Source organism: Halichoeres trimaculatus, unplaced genomic scaffold (assembly GCF_033239565.1).
Source record: "Halichoeres trimaculatus isolate MK-OKI-2021-1 unplaced genomic scaffold, fHalTri1.1 fHalTri1_scaffold_10, whole genome shotgun sequence".
Lineage (NCBI taxonomy): Eukaryota > Metazoa > Chordata > Actinopteri > Labriformes > Labridae > Halichoeres > Halichoeres trimaculatus.
The window spans coordinates 13224287-13245574 of record NW_027437187.1 but is presented as its reverse complement, the minus strand read 5'-3'; the positions used below and the strand labels follow the sequence as shown (position 1 = coordinate 13245574).

The 21288-nt window shown below is 39.4% G+C and overlaps 2 protein-coding genes across 2 annotated transcripts in view; both read left to right on the top strand.

Annotated features, from left to right (window-relative positions):
- The window catches only part of il34 (interleukin 34), a 46822-nt gene extending 39511 nt beyond the window's left edge, over window positions 1–7311 (top strand). Inside the window, exons 6-8 of the mRNA XM_074678072.1 lie at window positions 2496–2603; window positions 3361–3544; window positions 6519–7311. Coding sequence (XP_074534173.1) covers window positions 2496–2603; window positions 3361–3544; window positions 6519–6577 — 351 coding nt within the window. The 3' untranslated portion in view covers window positions 6578–7311. The remainder of the gene's footprint in view (window positions 1–2495; window positions 2604–3360; window positions 3545–6518) is intronic.
- A 3869-nt stretch (window positions 7312–11180) lies between these two features.
- The window catches only part of lonp2 (lon peptidase 2, peroxisomal), a 33621-nt gene continuing 23513 nt past the window's right edge, over window positions 11181–21288 (top strand). The window contains exons 1-3 of the mRNA XM_074678243.1: window positions 11181–11600; window positions 15196–15331; window positions 17537–17650. Coding sequence (XP_074534344.1) covers window positions 11368–11600; window positions 15196–15331; window positions 17537–17650 — 483 coding nt within the window. The 5' untranslated portion in view covers window positions 11181–11367. The remainder of the gene's footprint in view (window positions 11601–15195; window positions 15332–17536; window positions 17651–21288) is intronic.

Below are 21288 nucleotides of genomic sequence, written 5' to 3'. Positions count from 1 at the left end.
TCTTTTCCTTCAGCTTAGAGTTTTTTTCATTAAGGCCCAAACTTAAAAAAAACACACTTATGTTTCTTAAATCAGTTTAAATTGTGAACAAAATGAGGTTTGCAATTCATCGAACAGACACTCCATCTTGGGTAATCTTGTCTTATACAGGAGTCTTTTTTAACAGGCTTGTTATGCTGTCTGCACAGGTCTCTTGCATCACTTACCAAGATTCTTGGCTGTAATAGAATAAAAAAGCTGTTCCATCAATCTGATGGTTTCACTTTGACAGACACCTTCCCTGGCAGCTGTTTCTGACTCCTAAAATAACTTCAAAGTGATGGTTACCTTTAAGCAGATGGTCCTTACTTTCAGCTCAAACCCCTCATAGGGGCTTTGTAATTGTTTATGTTGGGAATTAATTCTGCATTTGCTGAATTTACTTCAATATAGTTATAGTGTGTATTTGTATGAAAAATTCCTTGTACTGCAAAACTCAGATCTTAGCAAGTTAATCTGACCAAATTCTAGTCAAACTGCATTTTTTGATCTAATAAAAGCTACAATGACCAGAGCAGAGACCAGAAAATAGTTTTGTTTTACTCATTACAACCCACTTATAAAGCCTGAATTGCTTGTGATGAGACAAGTGAAAGTTTCTTAACAAGTTTCATTAAATAATGTCTGAGACTTGTTTCAAGAAGCTTTTCAAGCAAATTTAACATTTAGTTCATTAGCTGTTCTTACACAGTCCATATGTCGGTCCTTGTCATCCATGTCTCCTTGTTTCTGTGTGCAAGTGTTTTTAGAGTTTTGGTTTAGTTTTTGAGTTTGCCTCCCTTTTTATTTGAGTTTAGTTAAAGGGCAACTCCGGTTTTTTGACACCTGGACCTTATTTATAGGTGTGTGCATGCTCATATACTCACTCAGACAAACATCGTGCAGCTCAGAGTCCTTCAGAAGTTATTTAGATCCAACCGATTTTAGCCGCACTTAGCGGGGGCCACGGCAAGGGAGCTTCAGCGTGGGACATAATCTCTGCAAAATCGCTCATTTTGGCTATATTTTTTCATCCATCGCCAGTGTTATCATAAAGTCAGCTCGTCTACTGTCTTCAGGTGGGTCAGCTGACCCAGAGCTGACCTGGTAAACAAACGTTTGATGGTTGTCCTTACCGTTTTGAGCCTGAGTACACGGAGGAGGAGCTCCATGAAAGAAGGATGCAGAGGGAGAGAGACGAAGAGCTGGCTCAAGAACAACAAACAGGAGCACGTCCACGACTCAATGCGAACTGGTAGTGCGTTTGTGGACCGTGTTCGCCTATGGCAACAGAAGAGGAGCGTGTTTGTGATAACGATGGATAGCGATGGATGAAAAAATATAGCAGAAATGAGCAATTTTGCAGAGATTATGTCCCGCGCTGAAGCTCCCTTGCCGTGGCCCCCGCTAAGTGCGGCTAAAATCTTGGATCTAAAATTTTGAAGGACTCCGAGCTGCACGATGTTTGTCTGAGTGAGTACATGAGCATGCACACACCTATAAATAAGGTCCAGGTGTCAAAAAAACAGAGTTGCCCTTTAAAGGGGTCTCTGAGGAGTTTCTAAGTGATCTTCAAAAAGTCTCTCTTGGAGTAGATGCCTGATTGTAATCCACGCTTTAAAATGAGATTATCAGCGCCAATATAGGTTATTGTGGAATGCTACTTTTTAGCTTTGGATTGATTTATGGCACATCTGAGTCTCTGTGACCACACCACTCCCGACAAAGTTAGCAGTGAGAAGAGAGATCTTTGTTTTCTCTGCTGAAAATGATCCCAGCATCAGGCTGTCAGAAGAGCTACGTATGGACGGCTACCAAACTACTGTATTAACTGATAGTTAGCTTGTTCTCACGTTAGCCTACAGATACGTCGTAGCACCAGGCTGCTGGTAGTGCTACATATAGCTGGCTACTAAGCTATGGTAAAAACTTATGTTTGCTTGTTGTCAAGCTTCAAACAACAGCGCTACATGACTGTTGTATCGGCTTGTTGTATCCAGTAAAAAGTCGTCTTGAACAAAGAAAATTTGTTCCGATCAGTTTTTTCCAAAACAAACACATGCCTTGTTAAAAGTCAGGTCTTCACAACATTGTGCATGAGACTCTGGGCCAGAAGGTGGCGCTGCAGTCCAATTCAAACAACCCCCCCCAAACAGCACGTTTAGTCTCCTGTTTTCCTGCTGCACCTTGAGAATATCTTGTTGTTTTTTTTTCCCCTGGAGCTGTCAGGTCAGTGTGTGTCAGATCAAAGTCTTATGAGAGAATTTGGCTAGACATGAGACAAATACGCTTGAGATACGAACACACGGGGTATGAACACATTCTGGATTCCAACTCTTTATTTCATTAATATCAGATTATTTTTCATGTTTTGCACAGTCAGATTTTGACATGGGTATGAAATCAAGTGTTTAAATCGAGATGATATATAAGTGTGATATTTGCTCTCTTATACTAAAAATGAATTCACTCTTCAGATCATCCGGGTTTTGCCAGAGAGGCATCCTTCACGCCCATACACGGCTCAGCTGGAGAGTCGCTTCAGAGATTTGGAGGGAGTCTTCGTACAGTCGCATCCTGCTGAGGTAAGCAAGCTCTCAAATCTGTAATAATGCAGATAGAGATGCTCAGAGTTAGACTATCAGAGGCATGGGCTGCATGTCACATTGATCAGATTAACCAATATTGGAGGTAAATTTAGAAAATTGGATACATCCTTCATAAAAGATCTAATAGAAGTGACATTAAATTTAATTCGCTCATTAATCTTTCAGTTCAGTACGTTAACAGGGTTTCACTCTGCAGTGAGTGGCAGTCCCAGTACACTGCTTAATTCAGTTTGTCTGAAATGATGTCTTATCTATGCTGGCATTTTATCTTGAACCAGTCTCCCCCTGTTTATCCACCATGAACACAAGTCCTCATTGATCCCTGTGCTGCAGCCTGATGGCTCAGTGATAACAGCCACTCTCTCTGCAGACCACTTCCTCTCTGTCAGAAATGGATCTCTTGATAGTTTGCTGATATGTAAACCCAGTTAAACCGGTTCAGTGCACATGCAACAGAGTCTGGGGAGTTTTAAACAGCTTTAACCTCTGTTACCTTTATGAAAATGTCAGCAGTTGAAAGATGAGGTGAGTTTACATACTGGTGAAATTCCCAAAGAGTGGGTGTTTCTGATGGCACAACACTCTGCTAACGATTTATGTTGTATCAGAAATTCTTGGATTAAAAAAATCTCATGCTTCTATGTTTGCATCATACTTTTATGTCGATTCTCATACCTGGCCAAGCTGACTGCCTCTCACTTGCACATGTGTTTCTGGGTTTGGGCGTGTGCAGGTGTTCCAGCAGGAGCTTCCAGAGACCATCCAGGACACTTGGGACCATTTAACAGAAGAACCTGAAAGAGTGCCACCATCCAGCTGGAGATATGCTTCTCCAAAAACGCTCCTGGACAACCTGTGTCATACCATGCACTGCCTGTTCAGAGAGTGCTTTACCAGCACAGAGGTGCAGCAGGACTGTGAGTATAATGTCCTCACCCACAGTAAAATTACAGGCACAGACTATGATGTTGTATTTTTCCTTTATTGATATATGAAAGTGTCAACAGCACAGCCTATGACAGACAAATAAACTCACTTTATAAACTCAAACTTGAAGAACCAAGTTTAGATAAATGTGTAATGTGGGTCTTTAATGAAGATAGTGGCAGTCCAAGAATTCCCTGGCAGAGCATGTCATTGTGCATGACATCAAAGGATGCATCAACATTTGCCTTCAATTTTCAGGTTAGGTTAAGCAAGTGAAAAATGTCTGCCCTGCATAAGTGGTTCAAGAAAATCTACCCAAGTGTTAGTTACGACGTGACAGAGACGTTTTAGAGTCGACAGCTAGAACAGTTTTTTGGTCGCTTGCCTCAATCTGAAAGATGCTGTTTGGATAAATATTGCAAAACATATTTCTTGGAAAAGCAAAAACAAAAACACATAAAACATAAAAACATAAGTTTAATGATGTGTTACACGAAAGTGTCAGTTAACAGCTTTAGCGTGCTGGAATCCTGAAAATTGGGCAAAATATGATTGGTTCATTATGATGTTTAATCTTCTGCTTGAGTTTTTAATTATGAAAGCTTTTGTCTTCTGTTCCGTCACTTGACAACTCATTTTCATTAGCTTTTTATGAGTTTATGTTTTTTACAAAACTCCCAGACTCTCACAGCTGGTCTGTCACAATGCACTGCATTGACAGCAACAAACTGTAGATGTTTCCCCCCACTGGAAAATTTAATTACAAAGAAAAGGAATCATAAAACCTTAGAGTGTATTTTTGGTCGAAGATAAAACATAAATACGCTTCCATGCTATAACAAAAATTTTGCTAATGCTTTTATTGGAAATGCATCAGCATTTACTCAGTACACAAAACATGTTAGTAATATCATCCAACTTACCTGGCACTGACAGAACAGAGACATGTGGATTGGAAAGATATTCGGAAATGATTTTAAAATGCTGAAAAAGAGATTAGTAAAGGGATGAATATATCTCTAAAATGATCGTAGCTATGCCATTTGAGCAGCCTTTTTGTCATTCACCCCTTCCAAAAAAGTTTGTGAAGCTCTTTAAGATGTTATCAAAATAGGATTTGATGTTGTGAGAATCATTTAAAGCCCATCTAAAATGAAAACAAGGCAAAGACAACAATTCAAAGAAAATTATTTTGATGCCTATTTGACATAAGCAGTACTTTTTGAAACATTTAGGTCAACGGCATGTTTACCATTGTGATGGATCAACTCCTATTTAACAGCACTCTGTAAATATTTGGGAACTGAAAAGACCAGTTTCTGATGATTTGAAATGAAATGTCATCCCCTTTGTTCCCTTTTATCGTATTGTAGCTAGCTAACGATATGCGATATGATAATAATAATTTTATTTGTACAGCACCTTTTAAAAATAAGGGTTTATGGAGTGCTTCACCATTAACCATCACAACAACATGTGAAAACTCAAGAACCCACCAACAAAACCTGAGACCAAAGGGACCAGAAAGTGAAACTAGGGATGGATACCGAATTAGGTACTTTTATTGGTACGAACCAAATTCTGTCTACAGGACCAAGTACTTATTCATGTAAAATCAAACGGTACCATGTTTTGGTACCTAAATTCATCCTTGTGACTGTGAGGGAGTGGAAGAGTAGGTAATGAACACACGATGCAAGGACTTTATTTGCTCCCTGAAGACTACGAATGTTTGATGGAAAATTTCAGTCAAGAAAATGATTAAACACGAGTCAAACAGCAAACTGTAATTTTAACACTGAAGGGATGAAATAACATGAGCTTTTGCCTTAATAAGTTAGTAGGCAAGGCATGGATAGGTATGACTGAGGGGCTGTTTACACGACAACGGTTTTAGGGTGAAACGCAAAAGTTTCATTGCGTTTCAGCCTCGCGTTCACACGGAAATGGCATTTCAGCCGACAAAAAACGCAAACTTTTGAAAACGGACTCCAGAGTGGGATTTTTGTGGAACGCTCCCATCACTGTTGCTGTGTAGACAGTTAGCCGGCGTTTTCAGTGGAAACTCTGATGTCACACTCCGCCTTGCGCGCGTATTCAACAGGACAAAAGTACCGTTGTTACGATCGTCGCAAACTACCATGTTGTGCCTGTGCTACTGAATCTGCTGACTGTCTTTCAACAAAATGTGCATCTGTTGCTCAACTTTTTAACTTAGTATTCCCCAATTCACCAGATGACCGGCTCAACTCTACTTCAGTGGAGGTCTCCCAAATGCAGCGTCTGGACAAGACAGTTATAGCACCACCTACAGGCCTGGCATGCTTACTGCAGCGTTTTCAGTCCAGTTCAGTTTTTTTTCTCTGCGTTTTCACAGCGTTTTAGCGTTTTCAGATTAAACATTGTGTAAAGGGGCCTGACAGTTGTCTCATAATAGCAAACAGATACTGGACTGAAATCACCCCCCCATTTTTCATTTCTGTGCAAAGCAATAAAATGAAAAAACAAAACGTAGAACGATGTCTTCCAAGCAGAATAAAAACAAATTTAAATGCTCTGTGAGTTAAAAATTTGATTCTAAATTATTTTCCTTTAATGCGTGGAAAAATGTAGAGCTTGCCTGCAGGTAAAGAAAAGTGTTTGCGTGATAAAGAACATTTTCTGCCATTCCAGGAAGTGTTCGTGTGGTTACGGAAAATAAGTCAGACTGGATAAGTCAAACATGCTGTCAAAGTATTCCAAGTCTGTGGTTTGGCTGCAGACTTATATCAAATGCGTATAAAGCAAAGTTACACAAGGCCTGCTGTAACTGCTCACAAGATCCACAAAAAGGTGAAACTTGAGATCAAGGTTGTCCTTTCATTGGGTTTATCATGTCCAAGTTGTAAAATGGATCCGTATGAAGGGTTGCAAAGAAGAGTTCAAGTTAAATGTGTGATGGATTGTCTCTTGTCTTCTCTGTAGACTGTGGCGTTTCCCATCGGAGGAAAGGAAAGAAGAAAGACCTCAAGTTCAAAAGCTGAAAAGAAGCCCACGGGGTGAAGTTGTCCCAGTTGATATAAATAAGGGATTGGTATCGTTACCTCTCCTGAGCTATTGGGAGAAGTGTGAAAGGACAATCCACACTGAAACAAGAACGTTCTGTCCTGATTTTTGAACATTAATAAGTATTTCCCCTTCAACTCTGAAGCGCCTCTTTTGTCTCAAAGATACAGTAAAGGCAAATTAAAAAAAACAGCATTTAAGTAAGATGTCTAAAGCATGTTTCCAAAAGGTAGATCAGGTGGATGCTGAGAAACTTGGCTTTCAAATATAAGACATTTGTTTATTTTCACATACAAGGACCCAACAGGTGTGGGATCAAGGAACTGAGTAAAGGTGAATACTTACAGAAGGAGGGAGTAGTATGAGCTACTTGTTTCTCTTCAGCAGGGAGCTAACTTCACCTGGAGTGAGGACATCACTGCGGCTTTGCTAAAACTCTATCAGAGAAGCCTGTGAAGTGCTCTGGTGGACCTCCAAGGTTCATCCTAAAACATCAACTAGGTGAAAACAACACATTGGACCTTCATATTGTAAAGAAACTCCAGCTGACATTTATCTTCGCCTGACTTCTCTTCCATGAACAGCTCCCAGAACTGCAACGAAGAGTAAGAGCAACTTACACAGACTGAACTGAGAACTACTGTTTTCTCCTCTTTACTCAGTCGATGATTTTTTTATGTTGTACCTACCGCCTCTGTTTAATGTGCTATGTTTACAGCTCAATTTCCACAAGTGTTGGGTAACAATGTAAAATGTTAATAAAACAGGATTTGATGGTTTGAAAACCTTTTAAAGCCTATATAATCATCCCAAAAGTTGTGCAAAGATAACATCAAATGTTGAAAAATATAGATTGCATTTCTTTATTTTTGCATTATATATGCTCCTTTGAAATTTAAAAAATCCAACTGAGGTTGAAGCTTTCAAAGGGAAATAGTGTCTTCTTCTTGCACGATACAGGAATTCAGCTTCTCAACAGTATAGGGTGTCCAGCGTTGTTTTTCATTTCAAGATTCTCCAAGTGTTTTCCAAAGGTGACAAGTCAGGACAGCAGGCAGACCACTTTAGAACCGGGAGTCTTCCTACAGAGCCATGCTGTTGTAAAAGGAGTACAGTGTGCTCTGGCGTTGTCTTATTGAACTATAAAAGCTCTTCCCTGAAGTAGGCCATGTCTGGTTTCCTATTGTCTATCCATGATGAGTGGGAGATGCAGTGTCCATGACTTCCAAAAAGAACGCTAAATTGTGTGACTTCACACCACACAACAATATTCAACGTCCTCTCTGTTTGTTTTCAATGAGCATGGACTTAGAATCATCACTGGTGCTGGATCATGCTGTTGGTTTCCTCTTAGCGTGGTACAGTCCTTACTTACATTTTTAGACACAATGACAAAGTATGTACACGGACATTAATTTAGTGCCCAGTGCAGTTTACTACGCAGTCAAGTCATTCAGAACCACCTGAGGGTCTTAAACTCATGGCCATCAGTATTGGTTTTCAGGCTTTCTTCCTGTAACAGTTCTTGTGTTTCAAACACATGGGCCAGATGAGACCATCAATCAGGCCGGGGGCATCCGGCACCATGTAGTTCCTAGAGAGCCTCCTTTTTTTGCATTCTTCGTAGGGGATGGAAATAAACGATGTGGTTCAGCACAACGATCAAGCGTTGGTAGGTGTAAAGCAGAAAGCCCTCCTCCTTTTACAAATTAAACTTATCAGATGAGATATGTTCAGCTGTGTTTTTATAGCAGAACACAACTTTTTATAGTGTAACAACTTGTCACAACTTTTTGAAACAAGTTGCTGGAGTATAAATTATATTTCCTCTTCAACTTTTCAACATGTGATACGTTGTCTTTGCACCACTCTCAATTAAATCGAGGGTTTAAATGATTTTCAAATATAATTTTCTGTTTTTTTCCCCAAGCATTTTACCACATCTTTACTTTTTTGGAACTGGGGTTGAGGAATTCTGCTTTATGTTCAAGATGCAGATTCAGAAGAATTCAAAATGTTTTTGTTGCTATCCAATGTTTCTATGTTGTTTTCAAAACAAAGACATATATTTCTCTCTATTCACTCAGCCATTGCAGTCAACCACTCACAATTTAGCTGTCAAGAGCTCAGGACGTCCTACATGGCTGCCAGCATTCTTTGTTGTGGTTCCTTGACTGTAACTCCCAATTGTCCATATTTGTATAGTGTAATGGTTTCGACCTCAAAATCTGATGTGTGGTTTCCTTGCGTTTCAGAATCGTTTGTGTTATAACTGAGACAATCCAAAGATTGCACAATGTGTATTTATCCAACTTTACTGTATGAATGAATGAATGTTACCGTTTACATATGATGCATGTTCAAGCCTCAAGAGCCTTTTTGTCACTCTTCTCACTTATATTCAGTAGCTTTGAAATATATGCAAATGGGTTGAGCCTGAATCTAAGCAAATGTGTTTTTCTTGGGCAGAGCTTGGTCCTCACAAAAAGCTCTTAAATGAACAGAAGGAAGATGATTATTGGCGTACTGCTACAGATGCTGGGAAGGTATTCTTGTAAATCAGACATCTATAATTTTTTGGTTTCTTTTTGTAACCAAGAGCATTTTAAGGCGTAGTAAAAAAATATTTTTTTGAAACCGTATTGCAATATTGCCCGCACCTGCCTTCCAACAGAGAGATAATATCTACAAACACATGAATGATTGTTGTTTGTCTACTAAACTGATTTTTATATTACACAAGATATTATTTATTTTTGGAATGTAAAATGCTACTTCTAAGATAGAAAAAAAAATAAATGGCTTATTTTTATCAACTAACTTTGTGTCAAGAGTCACATTTATATTTAAGATGTTTCCTTAACTGTCTTTTATGTTTCTGTGTCATCCTGCAAAATACATGTGTTTTCGTAACGGTTGTCAATTTACGAGACATGAGAATTGATCCACTGTTTTCTTTATGTAACATATGATGTATCATTTACATTACATCAATTTAACAGTAAAGCAAAATTTTAAATATTTACAAACTGATGGAAATGGACTTTAACATTTTCTGGGGTGAATTTATATTGAGCACTTGTCAAAAGTTACACAGCCTTCTTATTTAGTTGTGTTTCTTTCTAATGGTTTGTCAAACCCCAACCAAATAAAACCAGAGACAACCAGATCTTAAATATCCCACCAAGTACAGCACACTTATAAAGTTTATGGTTTTATCTTTTCCTGTTGACAACATTGCAAAAACCTTAGTTTGCATTACAACAATAAACCACATCTTGAGGAATAGCTTTAGTATTACCTTTAGTAAGAGAAAGATGGATTATTTGTTTTGCAAAGAGAATGTAAAGAGAATTGGTATGGATGTTTTATAATAATTGGCTGTTGTATATTTTCTATCTATCTCTAGAAAAAAAGTGCTTCCTTGCATCTGAGGCTGTATGGATGTATTTCATGGGTCTACTGACACCAGTCACAAACCTATGTGAAAAATACCTTGAAGAGTTATGTTTGCTTTTGGTACTGTTGTGAACGTCCCTCAGAACCTTTTGAACATTAATTCAAAATTAAATTTAAAGTACTTGATGTAATCTTGGTCATTTTAGTTGTACACTATATATATATATATATATATATATATATATATATATATATATATATATATATATATATATATATATATATATATATATATATATATATATATATATATATATATATATATATATAAAACCTCGCCGAGGCCAGATGTGGTGCTGACCTCAGCGACCTCCAAGCAGGTAGTGCTCCTGGAACTCACGGTCCCTTGGGAGGACCGCATCGAAGAGGCCAATGAGAAAAAGAGGGCAAAGTACCAGGCTCTGGTGGAGGAGTGCCGGGTCAACATGTGGGGAGCAAGATGTGAGCCCATTGAGGTGGGATGCAGAGGGTTCACAGGCCAATCCCTCTGCAGGGGCTACAGCATGTTGGGCATCAGGGGGGCCCGTAAACGAAAGGCCATAAGGGAGGCCACGGAGGCAGCAGAGGTTGCCTTACGCTGTTCTGTGGAGGAGATCCCTGGGTAGGGTAGCGCTACCTGGACACAAGTCAGGGGGTTGATCACCCCCGGCTGGGTCGCCTGGGCAAGAGTGTATGATGTTGAAATGACCCGCAACACTCGATGACCCCAAGTTATATCACTTATATCACAGTTATATCATCATGTGTCCAGGTTGCATCACTAGTTGATGTATGTTATAAAAGTATATATATATATATATATATATATATATATATATATATATATATATATATATATATATATATATATATATATATATATATATATATATATATATATATATATATATTGCCTTCCTCTGTCTGTGACGAGGCAACCCCGTTAAGTTTGATCCTCCCCGTCGCCGTAGATCATCTTTCCCGAACAGGAAGTCAAGAAGGAAGTTGGCAAAATAAAAATAGAAGATGTCGTTTTAGGAAAAATATTGAGTTTTATTTTTTTTTTATAAAACAAGAACCTTCTTATTTTGATTTAGTGAACATTTTTATTCAACTTACGCAGGGTTTGTCTTTACACCTGCGGTAAACAATAGGTTCACGTCGTTGATCAAAAAAATTGCTTTGAAATTCTAACCGGAAGTGCTTTTGTGTGACACAGTCCACGGCACAGAAACAGAAGTGTAGTAAACTGGAGCAGCTTACCTAATATTGACGGCCTATACAGTCGATGGGTATCACTTAGCTCCCTGGCTGTAACAGGTATCGGACCATGGCCTCCGGTGCTGGAATTCATATACCGAGCCGCCTCCCGCTGCTGCTGACCCATGAAGGGGTGCTCCTCCCGGGCTCCACCGTCCGGTTCAGCGTTGACTCTCCGCGGAACATGCAGCTGGTCAGCCAGCGGCTGCTCAAGGGGACTTCACTAAAAAGCACAATTATCGGAGTAATACCCAACACCAGAGACCCAGAGCATGACACCGACGACCTCCCTACGCTGCACAAGTAAAAACCACTGATACAATGTAGCCAGATAGAGAGAGAAGCGGCTAACTGACGTCCTGAGTAGGCTATGTTACAGTGTTGTTGTTGAAATAATGAAAAAACAGCTGGGGTACAAAGAGTTCCAAACAGGATCCCTCCAAGCTGTCACTGAACATGTCATATGATAGAGGTCCCCAGGTGATGATTTGATGATGAAGGAGACAAAATAAGTTCAATTTAGTTTTTAAGTTGTGAGATCTCATTAACTATTCATCATTATTATTTTGAAAAATGTTGAGAATATATTGTTGTTCTTTAAGGTGGTTTTACAAATCTAATCTGGATTTAGATACTTCGGAACTATGTATCACATGTAAAACATTACTGGTCTGTACATAAGAATGTCAATATGGGCTGCTGTACAGATTATAATGTATCTGAATTAATATATACTTTTAATTTGTGATTTAGGCGTGATTGTAAACATTAACACCATGAAGAGGAGCCCGTCTTCAGTTTTTCTACTTTCTGATCATTCCACCTTAAATACCTTTATTTGAATATGCAATTCCTTACTTAAAGTTTTGGCAACACCTGATCCAACTGAGAGACATAAAACAACAGTTGGTGCGAATGACATGTAGCTACTTTTCCTAACTGCATCACAGCTGAAATGCCTCACAGCTATATTGCTCTTTCCATACTTGCTTTAAAAGTTATTTTTTGTTATGTACACTGTATCATGTCTGCAAACAGTTGCAGTGTGATATTTGTTCTAGAAAGATCTGCAGTTCACCAGAGAGAAAAAAATACATGTGCAAATCACAGTAAGATGGACTTTCACCTCCATTCCCCCCAGGCCAGTGTAGCTGGAAAGTTGCTCTGGTTTATCTTTCTGCCTTCCACAGGAGCTGGAGATCCACCTGTTTTTTATTTAAGTGAGAGAGATTGTCCAATATGTGGCTTTGCATGACAAAAAGGAAATCTATTTTTCCATCATCATACAGTGGGGGAAATAAGTATTGAACGCGTCAACATTTTTCTCATCACTTTTATTTCCAAAGATGCAATTCATACAAGATTTCTACCAGACATTGGTATTAACTCAAATAATCCACACATGAAAAGAAATCACAACGATCAAGTAAAAAATGATTATGTGGAATTAAGTGCGATAACACAAGAAAAAAGTATTGAACACGCTAACTGAGAGTCATCTAATACTTAATGGAGAAGCCTTTGTTTGAAAGCTTCCAGACGCTTCTTGTATGTTTTAACTAATCGCCCACACTACTCAGGTGTGATTTTGGCCCATTCCTCTGCACAGATTGTCTTTAAATCTTGAATATTCTTTGGTGCCCTCTGGTGAACCCTTTTCTTTACTTCTTTACACAAATGTTCAATTGGATTTAAGTCAGGTGATTGACTAGGCCATTCTAACAGATTGATTTTCTTTTTTTGAAACCATTTGAGAGTCAACTTTGCCGTGTCCTTTAGATCGTTGTCCTGCTGGAAGGTCCAGCCACGTCTCTCATCTTCATCATCCTGGTGGATGGCAGCAGATTCATATCAAGAATTTCCCCATACATGGCTCCATTCATTGCTCCGTCAATTATATGAAGTTTGCCAACACCATGAGATGAGAAACAACCCCATGCCATGATGCTTCCACCTCCAAACTTCACTGTTTGTGTAGTGTTTTTTGGGTGATGTGCAGCGCCATTTCTTCTCCAAACATGTTATGTAGTCTGACAGCCGAAAAGTTCAGTTTTGGTCTCATCTGACCAGACAACATTCTCCGGGTATTCTACAGGCTTGTCAAGATGCTGTTTAGCAAACTTTAAACCACCTTCAACATGCCTTTTCTTGAGGAATGGAGTCTTGTGGGCTGAGCGTCCATAGAGGCCATGGTGGTGGAGTGCATTGCCTCTTGTTTTCTCTGTAACATTTATACCTGCTGCCTCCAAGTCTTTCTGGAGCACTTTCAGGGTGGTCCTTGGCTCGTTGAGTACTCTTCTGACTATCTTTCTGACTCCCTGGTCAGAAATCTTGCAAAGAGCTCCTGTGCATGGTCTGGTGATGGTAAGGTGGTGCTTCTTCCACTTGTGAATAATGGCCCCAATGGTGCTGACTGGAATATTCAGGTGCTTTGATATAAGTCTGTAACCAGTTCCATTCTGATGCTGAGCAACAATCAGGTTGTGAATGTCTTCAGAGAGCTCTTTGCCTTTACCCATCATGAGGTGTGTCATATTTATCTGCTTGGTGAAAAAACAACATTTTTTATAGGGCCGTCAATTTGCTCTAGCCCAGCTGATGTTGGTTTGCACTGATTAGAAGTTCAAGTAATAATTACTGACAGATTTCAGGTGGTATGGTGCATTTCCTTGCCAAAGTATACAGCCTTTCCATGGTGTGTTCAACACTTTTTTTTTCTGTGTTATTGTACTTAATTCCACATAATCATTATTTATGGACCTGAATGTCATGATTTCTTTTCACGTGTGGGTTATTTGAGTTAATACCAATGTCTGGTCAAAATTTCGTTTGAATTGCAGCTTTGTAATGAGAAAAAAGATTACATGTTTTATACTTCTTTTCCCCTCTGTATGTCTTTAGTGATTCACTGATTCCTTATAGTTGGACTAGATGAATGTACAGCTCCTAGAAATGGGAGGATTCATTTTTTAAGTGGAAAGGGAATTAAAAGAAATCCCAACCCTCCTATTGTTGTGGTGGACCACATAAATGTTGCTTCTTGTTATCCAATCCACCCTTCCTTGAACACACTGCATGTGTCTTTGATTTAAAGCATCTTGAATCAACTACTTTCCACATACACACGCAAACACGTACACACACACAGGAGCACAAAAACACTAACACTGCAGCTTAGCATTGAGAGCCCATAATCAGAAACACATTATGTCTGTGTGCAGAAGGTGAAAGTACCAGAGACACCTGCCTGCGTCATGAGGCTTGATTTTCTTGTATTTTAGTTGTGGTTACTCTCGTTCTGTTAGAATCCCACTGGTCAATTTAAACTCTTACAGCTACTTCTGATAGCTTTCATTGGAGCTTTCACAGTAAGGTCATAATTATTCATCCGGCTACCAGGTTAAAAACTTTGTTAGTTTTTATGACTCTTTTCCTAATTCAACATTTGAGACCTTTCAGGCATTATGTTTTGTCGGAGCATCTCATTGTCATGAATCCCATTTGACCACCGAACTGTTCATTAATCCTGTTTTTGCAAAAGTGCTGACTGTGAAAAACAGGTGGGAAAAAACAGAAAATACCTTCAAATCACTCATTCTGAAAGTTTTGTTAAAGAAAACTCAATAAGGAAGTAATCTTACTTTATTGTTAGTTGTGCTTTGAAACAATTGTTATAGTTTACTGGTTCAAATACACCATGACATACAAAAGTTTGTTTTTTGGTTGCTGTTGGGATTGGTTTGTTGAGATTGTGTACAAATAAACTTAAGACATTCCTGACATTTTATTGTTAAGTCCGAAGGAGCTGTTACTTTCTGCTGAGAGGCAGAACTGTCTGTAGTTACAACCAGTAATCATCCTCTTCTGTTGTGCTCTCTCTGTCTCTGCCTCCTTGCAGAATTGGTACAGCGGGGATAGCAGTGCAGGTCGTGGGCAGTAACTGGCCGAAACCTCACTACACCCTCCTCATCACTGGACTGTGCCGCTTCAGTGTCACAAGTCTTCTGAAAGAGCGGCCCTTTGTCTTGGCTGAGGTATTTCTCATCACACATTTTATTCATCATGTCAAAATAGAGAGTTCTCGCACTCTGTCATAGTCTAAGTCCCCTGTAAGGAATTCATTGTTTTGGGCACTTTCTTTAAAGTGATACTCCGGGATGGAACAAGTTGGGTCCTATCACAAGGTTTAGGGCAGAAATTACCCCTACAGCAGTGTTTTTGTGCAGCTGAAGCCCAGAGCGCTTGCACCAAACACCCCCTCCCTGCTCCTCTGCTGGTTTCCTCTGCACTCAGACAGGGTCATATTTTACTTGATCAAAAACACAAATAAATGGACTCCCACCGAAAAAATCTGATATTGGTCTGCATTCACGCTTTATTTAGAGAATTTTCAGCGCGTTACTTTCACACAAAAACACCGCTAAATAAGGCTCTAGTTTTCATCGTGTCTCTTCGTCCTGGCAGACTACCTGCATTTGTTTATATCTGGCACGCTGCGCGCGGACTGATACACTAAGTGGCGAGCGCCTCGTAGCCAGCTGTGGCTCTGCAGCAGAGGTAGTGCCGTTTTACGACACGATGAGAACTAGAGCTTTATTTAGCGGTGTTTTTGTGTGAAAGTAACGCGCTGAAAATTCTCTGAACAAAGCGTGAATGCAGACCGATATCAGATTTTTTGGTGGGAGTCCGTTTATTTGTGTTTTTGGTCAAGTAAAATTTGGCCCCGTCTGAGTGCAGAGGAAACCAGCAGAGGAGCAGGGAGGGGGTGTTTGGTGCAAGCGCTCTGGGCTTCTGCTGCACAAAATCACTGCTGTAGGGGTAATTTCTGCCCTAAACCTTGTGATAGGACCCAACTTGTTCCATCCCGGAGAATCACTTTAAGGGCTGGGACGATATGCTTTTCTCCTGATTCCGGATTCCAGATTGAATCCAGATTGTTTTGTGATTTAAATTGCAGTTATTTCATAGTCCCGATTTTTGCCATTTTAATTTTGCTTTTTTAACACCAAACCATGTGAAAAAGTTGAATGATGAAGATGATGTCCATAGACATGAGCCATAGTTTCCCAAAAAAATGCACATCACATGAGTCAGTTTTTTAGGATTTATTCAGGATCATGATTTAATCCGACTTTTTTTACAACCCAACTTATAAATAAAGACTTAAATGAAGGAGTTAAATTTGAAAAAAAAAAAAAAAAATTTTGAACCAAAAATCACAATTTAAAATCGTCAAACAGAAAATCCTGATACTACAATACAATGATTTTTTCTCCCACCCCTACATTCTTTGCTGTTCATCAAAACAAATTCAGAATATCCTGAAGCTTAGACAAATGTGTTAAAAGTTTTCAAATTATGAGCAAAGCCAAATTTATTGTTTGAAGTCTTTCAGTGTTTATATATACGCTTGTTTTCGTCGGAGAGCTACAGCCACATGTTGCTCAGGAGGACACTGTGACATTAGTAAGGGGACTTTGTTTCATAGAAAACATGCAAACAAATTGGTTCCTTATTGCTTAAGGAGGTAAAAAAATATATTTTTAGGAAAACTTAAAAAGGCTGCAAAGCAGTTTTTCATTGTCTCTGTTTTCATGCAATTGTAGAAATGAATAAACTGCAGATACTTACTTGTTGATTGAAAAGTTTCCCTTTCTTATTAAAAAATCCACATTACCCACAGATTACACTACTGCTTGAGTGATCTCTCCAAACAGCTTTCTGCTCTTTTGTCTTGATACTGAGGTTCATTATGAAAAATGGGTTTCAAGTTTCATTTCACAACTTCTTCAATGGGAGAGGTTGGTATGTCTTAATCTGAAAAAGGACAAACTGCCAGATGCTTTGTGGGAAGTGCCAGAATAAGTCAGACACTGAATTTTCCTTTGAACAAAACTGCTGGAAATCAGTGTTTCCTGCCAAATGAGACTGAGGTTTATAACCAAGAGGATTCAAGAGCTTATTTTATGTCTCCCTGTGTGAGCTAGGAGACAAACAAATCATTCATCAAATATTGCTTACAGTGATTTGCCGGGGTCGCTCAAGTCTTCTGCTAAAGCTCCCTGTGAAGCATTCTCAAAGATGCACAACGAATCAGCTGGCATCATTTCTAATAACTGCTTTATAAAACAATAAAGGCCCAAAACACGAGTTTTCAGGCAGCACATTAGTAGTGGAAGTAATAAAAACCCACTTTTTTAATTCAGCGTGTTCCTTTCTCTAAAACTAAAAATCTGCAGGTGGAGCAGTTGGATAAACTGGAGCAGTACACGACCCCGGTGTCGGAGGGGGTCACAGCAGAAGATGGAGAGCTGGGAGAGCTGACCCAGAAGTTCTACCATGCTGCTGTCCAAGTGAGTATGTGGACTGAGCATGTGTGACTAAACAAAGAAAGATTTGCGATGAAGGTAAAGGGTTTGACTTTGTCAAGAGGAAGAAATGACACAAAAAAAGTTCCATCTATCCTTTCAACAAGTGGATGGATAACAGAGAAACATTTTTAAGACAGAAGTGATAAATTAACAAGAATAGATCACAAAAGAGAAGCATCTTCTTGTCATCAACATATTCTACCTCCTAACTACCTGTACTCACTGGCCACTTTATGAGATACAGCTAGCAAGTCCTGGGTTAGACCTCCTTTTGCCTCCTGAGCTGCCTGAATTCTTGTGTCATAGATTCAACAAGGCGCACCTTGACATGATAGCATCACACAGTTGATGCAGAGTTGTCAGCTGCACATTCATGATCCTAACCTCCCATTCCACCACAGCCCAAAGGTGCTCTAGTGGATTGAGATCTGGTAAAGTCTGACTCTGTCATATGAATGTGGCAGTAGTAATCCAAACTCATCAGACCAGATGACGTTTTCCCAATCCTCTATAGCCCAGTTTTGGTGAGCCCATGTGAATTGTAGCCTCAGTTTCTTGTTTTGAGCTGACAGGAGTCTAGGGATGGGTACCAAATTAGGTACCGACCAAATTCTGTACAAAGTACCGGATATTGATTCATGTAAAACCAAAAGGTACCATGTTTAGGTACCTAAACACATCCTTGTGACTGTGAGGGAGTGACAGAGTAGGTGATTTTCCATGCTGGACATGAACACAGCATTGCAAGGTTATATTGTTGATAACAAGACCTTTCACCCCCTGAATTTTCAAAAAATGAGATATTGTATTTTTTCTGATATCCTAGAACGAGATTTGATGCCTCTGAAAATAGGTCATTGACATTTGGCTTTGAGATTTTGACCTTCATGACGACATGAGGATCCTTTCTTTTTATTGGAGTAATCTGATAAAGCAGCTCCTCCTCTGTGATGTCAGTTAGTCACACAACCGCCACCGAGGGATACACCCACCAAGAGCCGAGTATAAATAAAGCACCCTACCAGCTCTGGCTAACTTGACTGAGTGCTAACATAGTGACGAACTGACGGTAGAGGCGATCTTTAGACTAAACTTTCAGCATGATGGATAAAACAGACAGAGAAAAGTGAAGGAGCAGGATGGAGCCCTGTTATAGAAATAGTTTATAGGTGAGGTCTGCCTATATTTCCACGTATAAACTATACATGTTACAGTACCGGTTTGACTCACCACACTGAAGCGTCCTGAGATGATCTGTGTTGAGGTGGATTTTCTTCCTCCTGAGCTGCAGAACCGTCCGGGTCTGACTCGGGGTCCAATACAAAAGGACGTATCCTACACTCTGCCATTTTATTACTGCTATCAATGCCTTATGGTGAAGTTTTGCAAACAGCAAACTCGCTCGGTCTGCTCCATTCATTGTGGCGATTTTGTAAATACTGCCATGCTGCAAAAACCTCCCCCTGGCTCTACCCCCTCCGCCCCTCTGATAGAACTGACCAATCAGAGCACAAAGGGCTGTGACGCTGCGAGGTTACTGGAGGTCATTCTCTAAACGGAGCGTTTCAACGAGATCTTCAGAGTGGCCTAAACTGAGGATATTGAGAACGCTATTGTGGGGAAATGAAGGAACTAAATGACTTGTACTCAGGGCAGAAATGCTTTACAGGCATCCTAGTCTGGCATAGTGAAAAGGAGAAACAAGCATGATATGTCCCCTTTAAATTGAATTTTTTTTACATTTCATTATTAAACAAATTGATATTTTTTACCACATAAACACAAAAAAGTACCGAAACTTGGTACCGTTGAGTACCGGTATCGATTGCCAGGTACCGGGCATCGGTACTGTATCGTTTCAAATGTGAAAGGTACCCATCCCTACAGGAGTGGCACCCATTCTGGTCGCAGAGATGGTTGTGCTTAAAAAATCCCTGCAGATCTGCAGTTTGTGAAATACTCAGACTGGCCCATTTGGCACCAACAACCAGCTGCGTTCAAAGTCTCTTAAACCACCTCCCTTCCTCAGTCTGATGCTGAGTTTGGATTTCAGCAGGTCGTCTTGCTGCCATGTGATTGGCTGGTTAGATATATGAGTTAGCGAGTGGTTGAACATAGGTACCTAATAAAATGTCCCATAAATGTAGGATCCATAGTTTTGCCATAACTACAAACTAGTTATGGCGGATTTTTAATCATTTATCCCTCATTCATATCCCTTCCTCATACCCAGGTTTAAATTGTGGTTTCTTCAGCCAAAAACTGACACCTAGTCTACCAAGTAAAGTATTATGAAAATACTATACTACTCTTAATTTCAGTGAACTGTAACTCATAAAATAGAAAGAGCGTTTCTTTTAAAATCAGTTCCAGGTGCATGTCTGCTCGAGCTGGTCTGACAATTCTCAACCATCAGCTTAACATCTCGAAGAATTCCTCCACAATGAATAAATTCTTATCTCTTCTTATCTTATCTTATCTTAGACATCTGTCAACCCACCTGCTGGTATCAGCAGTACAGCACATATGGGAATGAATAAATCTATCATTTGAAATATTTTGAGTTCAGCTATGAACCAGATTTATTGAAGAAGAAGAGAGTTTGTGCCAAAGGGGTTTTCACTCTTGGGAAGGAAACTGTTAGAGCTCTGAGATGTTGAAATGTTATTGTTTATTTTTATACAAGAAACAGGCAACATTCTTGTAAACCAATTCAGCCATGAACGTAATTGGTTATGACAGTAACAAGCTGTGAAGGATTTAGTTCAAGTCTTGAGAAATTACGACAACTCACCAAAAAACCACAAGTTACTGTGTTAGAAGCTCTTGAGTCTTAAAATGACAATTTAAGGAGCTGGTAACATACTTAATTGCGAGGAAGGCTGCCAACTGATGGACAGGAGAATGAGATCAATCTTCTCTCTGGATCAAGCAAGAGAAATCTCCCATGGCATTAAAAAAATCACTTCCTTTCCCATATCATGCTATGTTTTACCAATTAATCAAATGTCGTCAAGATGTTTCTCTTCTGTCTTTTTTTGGCAGAAATGTTTCAACTCTCCACTTGAATTCTGAGAACACTCGATAAAATGAATTCCAGAGCCAAATGTTTCTTCTTTTTGTTTTAACAAGAAGCACGCTATACTCGTCTCAAACATTTCACAGTTTTTCTCAATCACTTTGGTACATTTCTCAAATCATCCTCGCCATTTGCAAAACAGTATAAACAAGTTGTACAAATAGCAAAACACCATGGATTACCTGCAAAAGCCAGTCTCTTTCTTAAGATTCTTAGTTCTTCTCTCTAAAGTAAATACCTGTGTCAGTGCATCAGAATGACGAGTCCTCGTGTCACTGTGTATGAATAGGACAGTCAAATTGCTTAGTCATGTTATCAGTATAACAGTTTACTCTGGAAGGGCATTCTGGTGAAACTATGTCTAAAGTTTTGAGGACAGATATTGTAAAATGTAGGTTACATGTTAGGGTATGTGTGGGAAATTGATTACAACAGACTGGAGAAATTCACATTTTCATTTTCAGTATTTGTGCTGTAATTTGTTGACTGACCCCATTATTGCGATACAGAAAGGAGAAGACGGCACTGCATAGCACAAAGG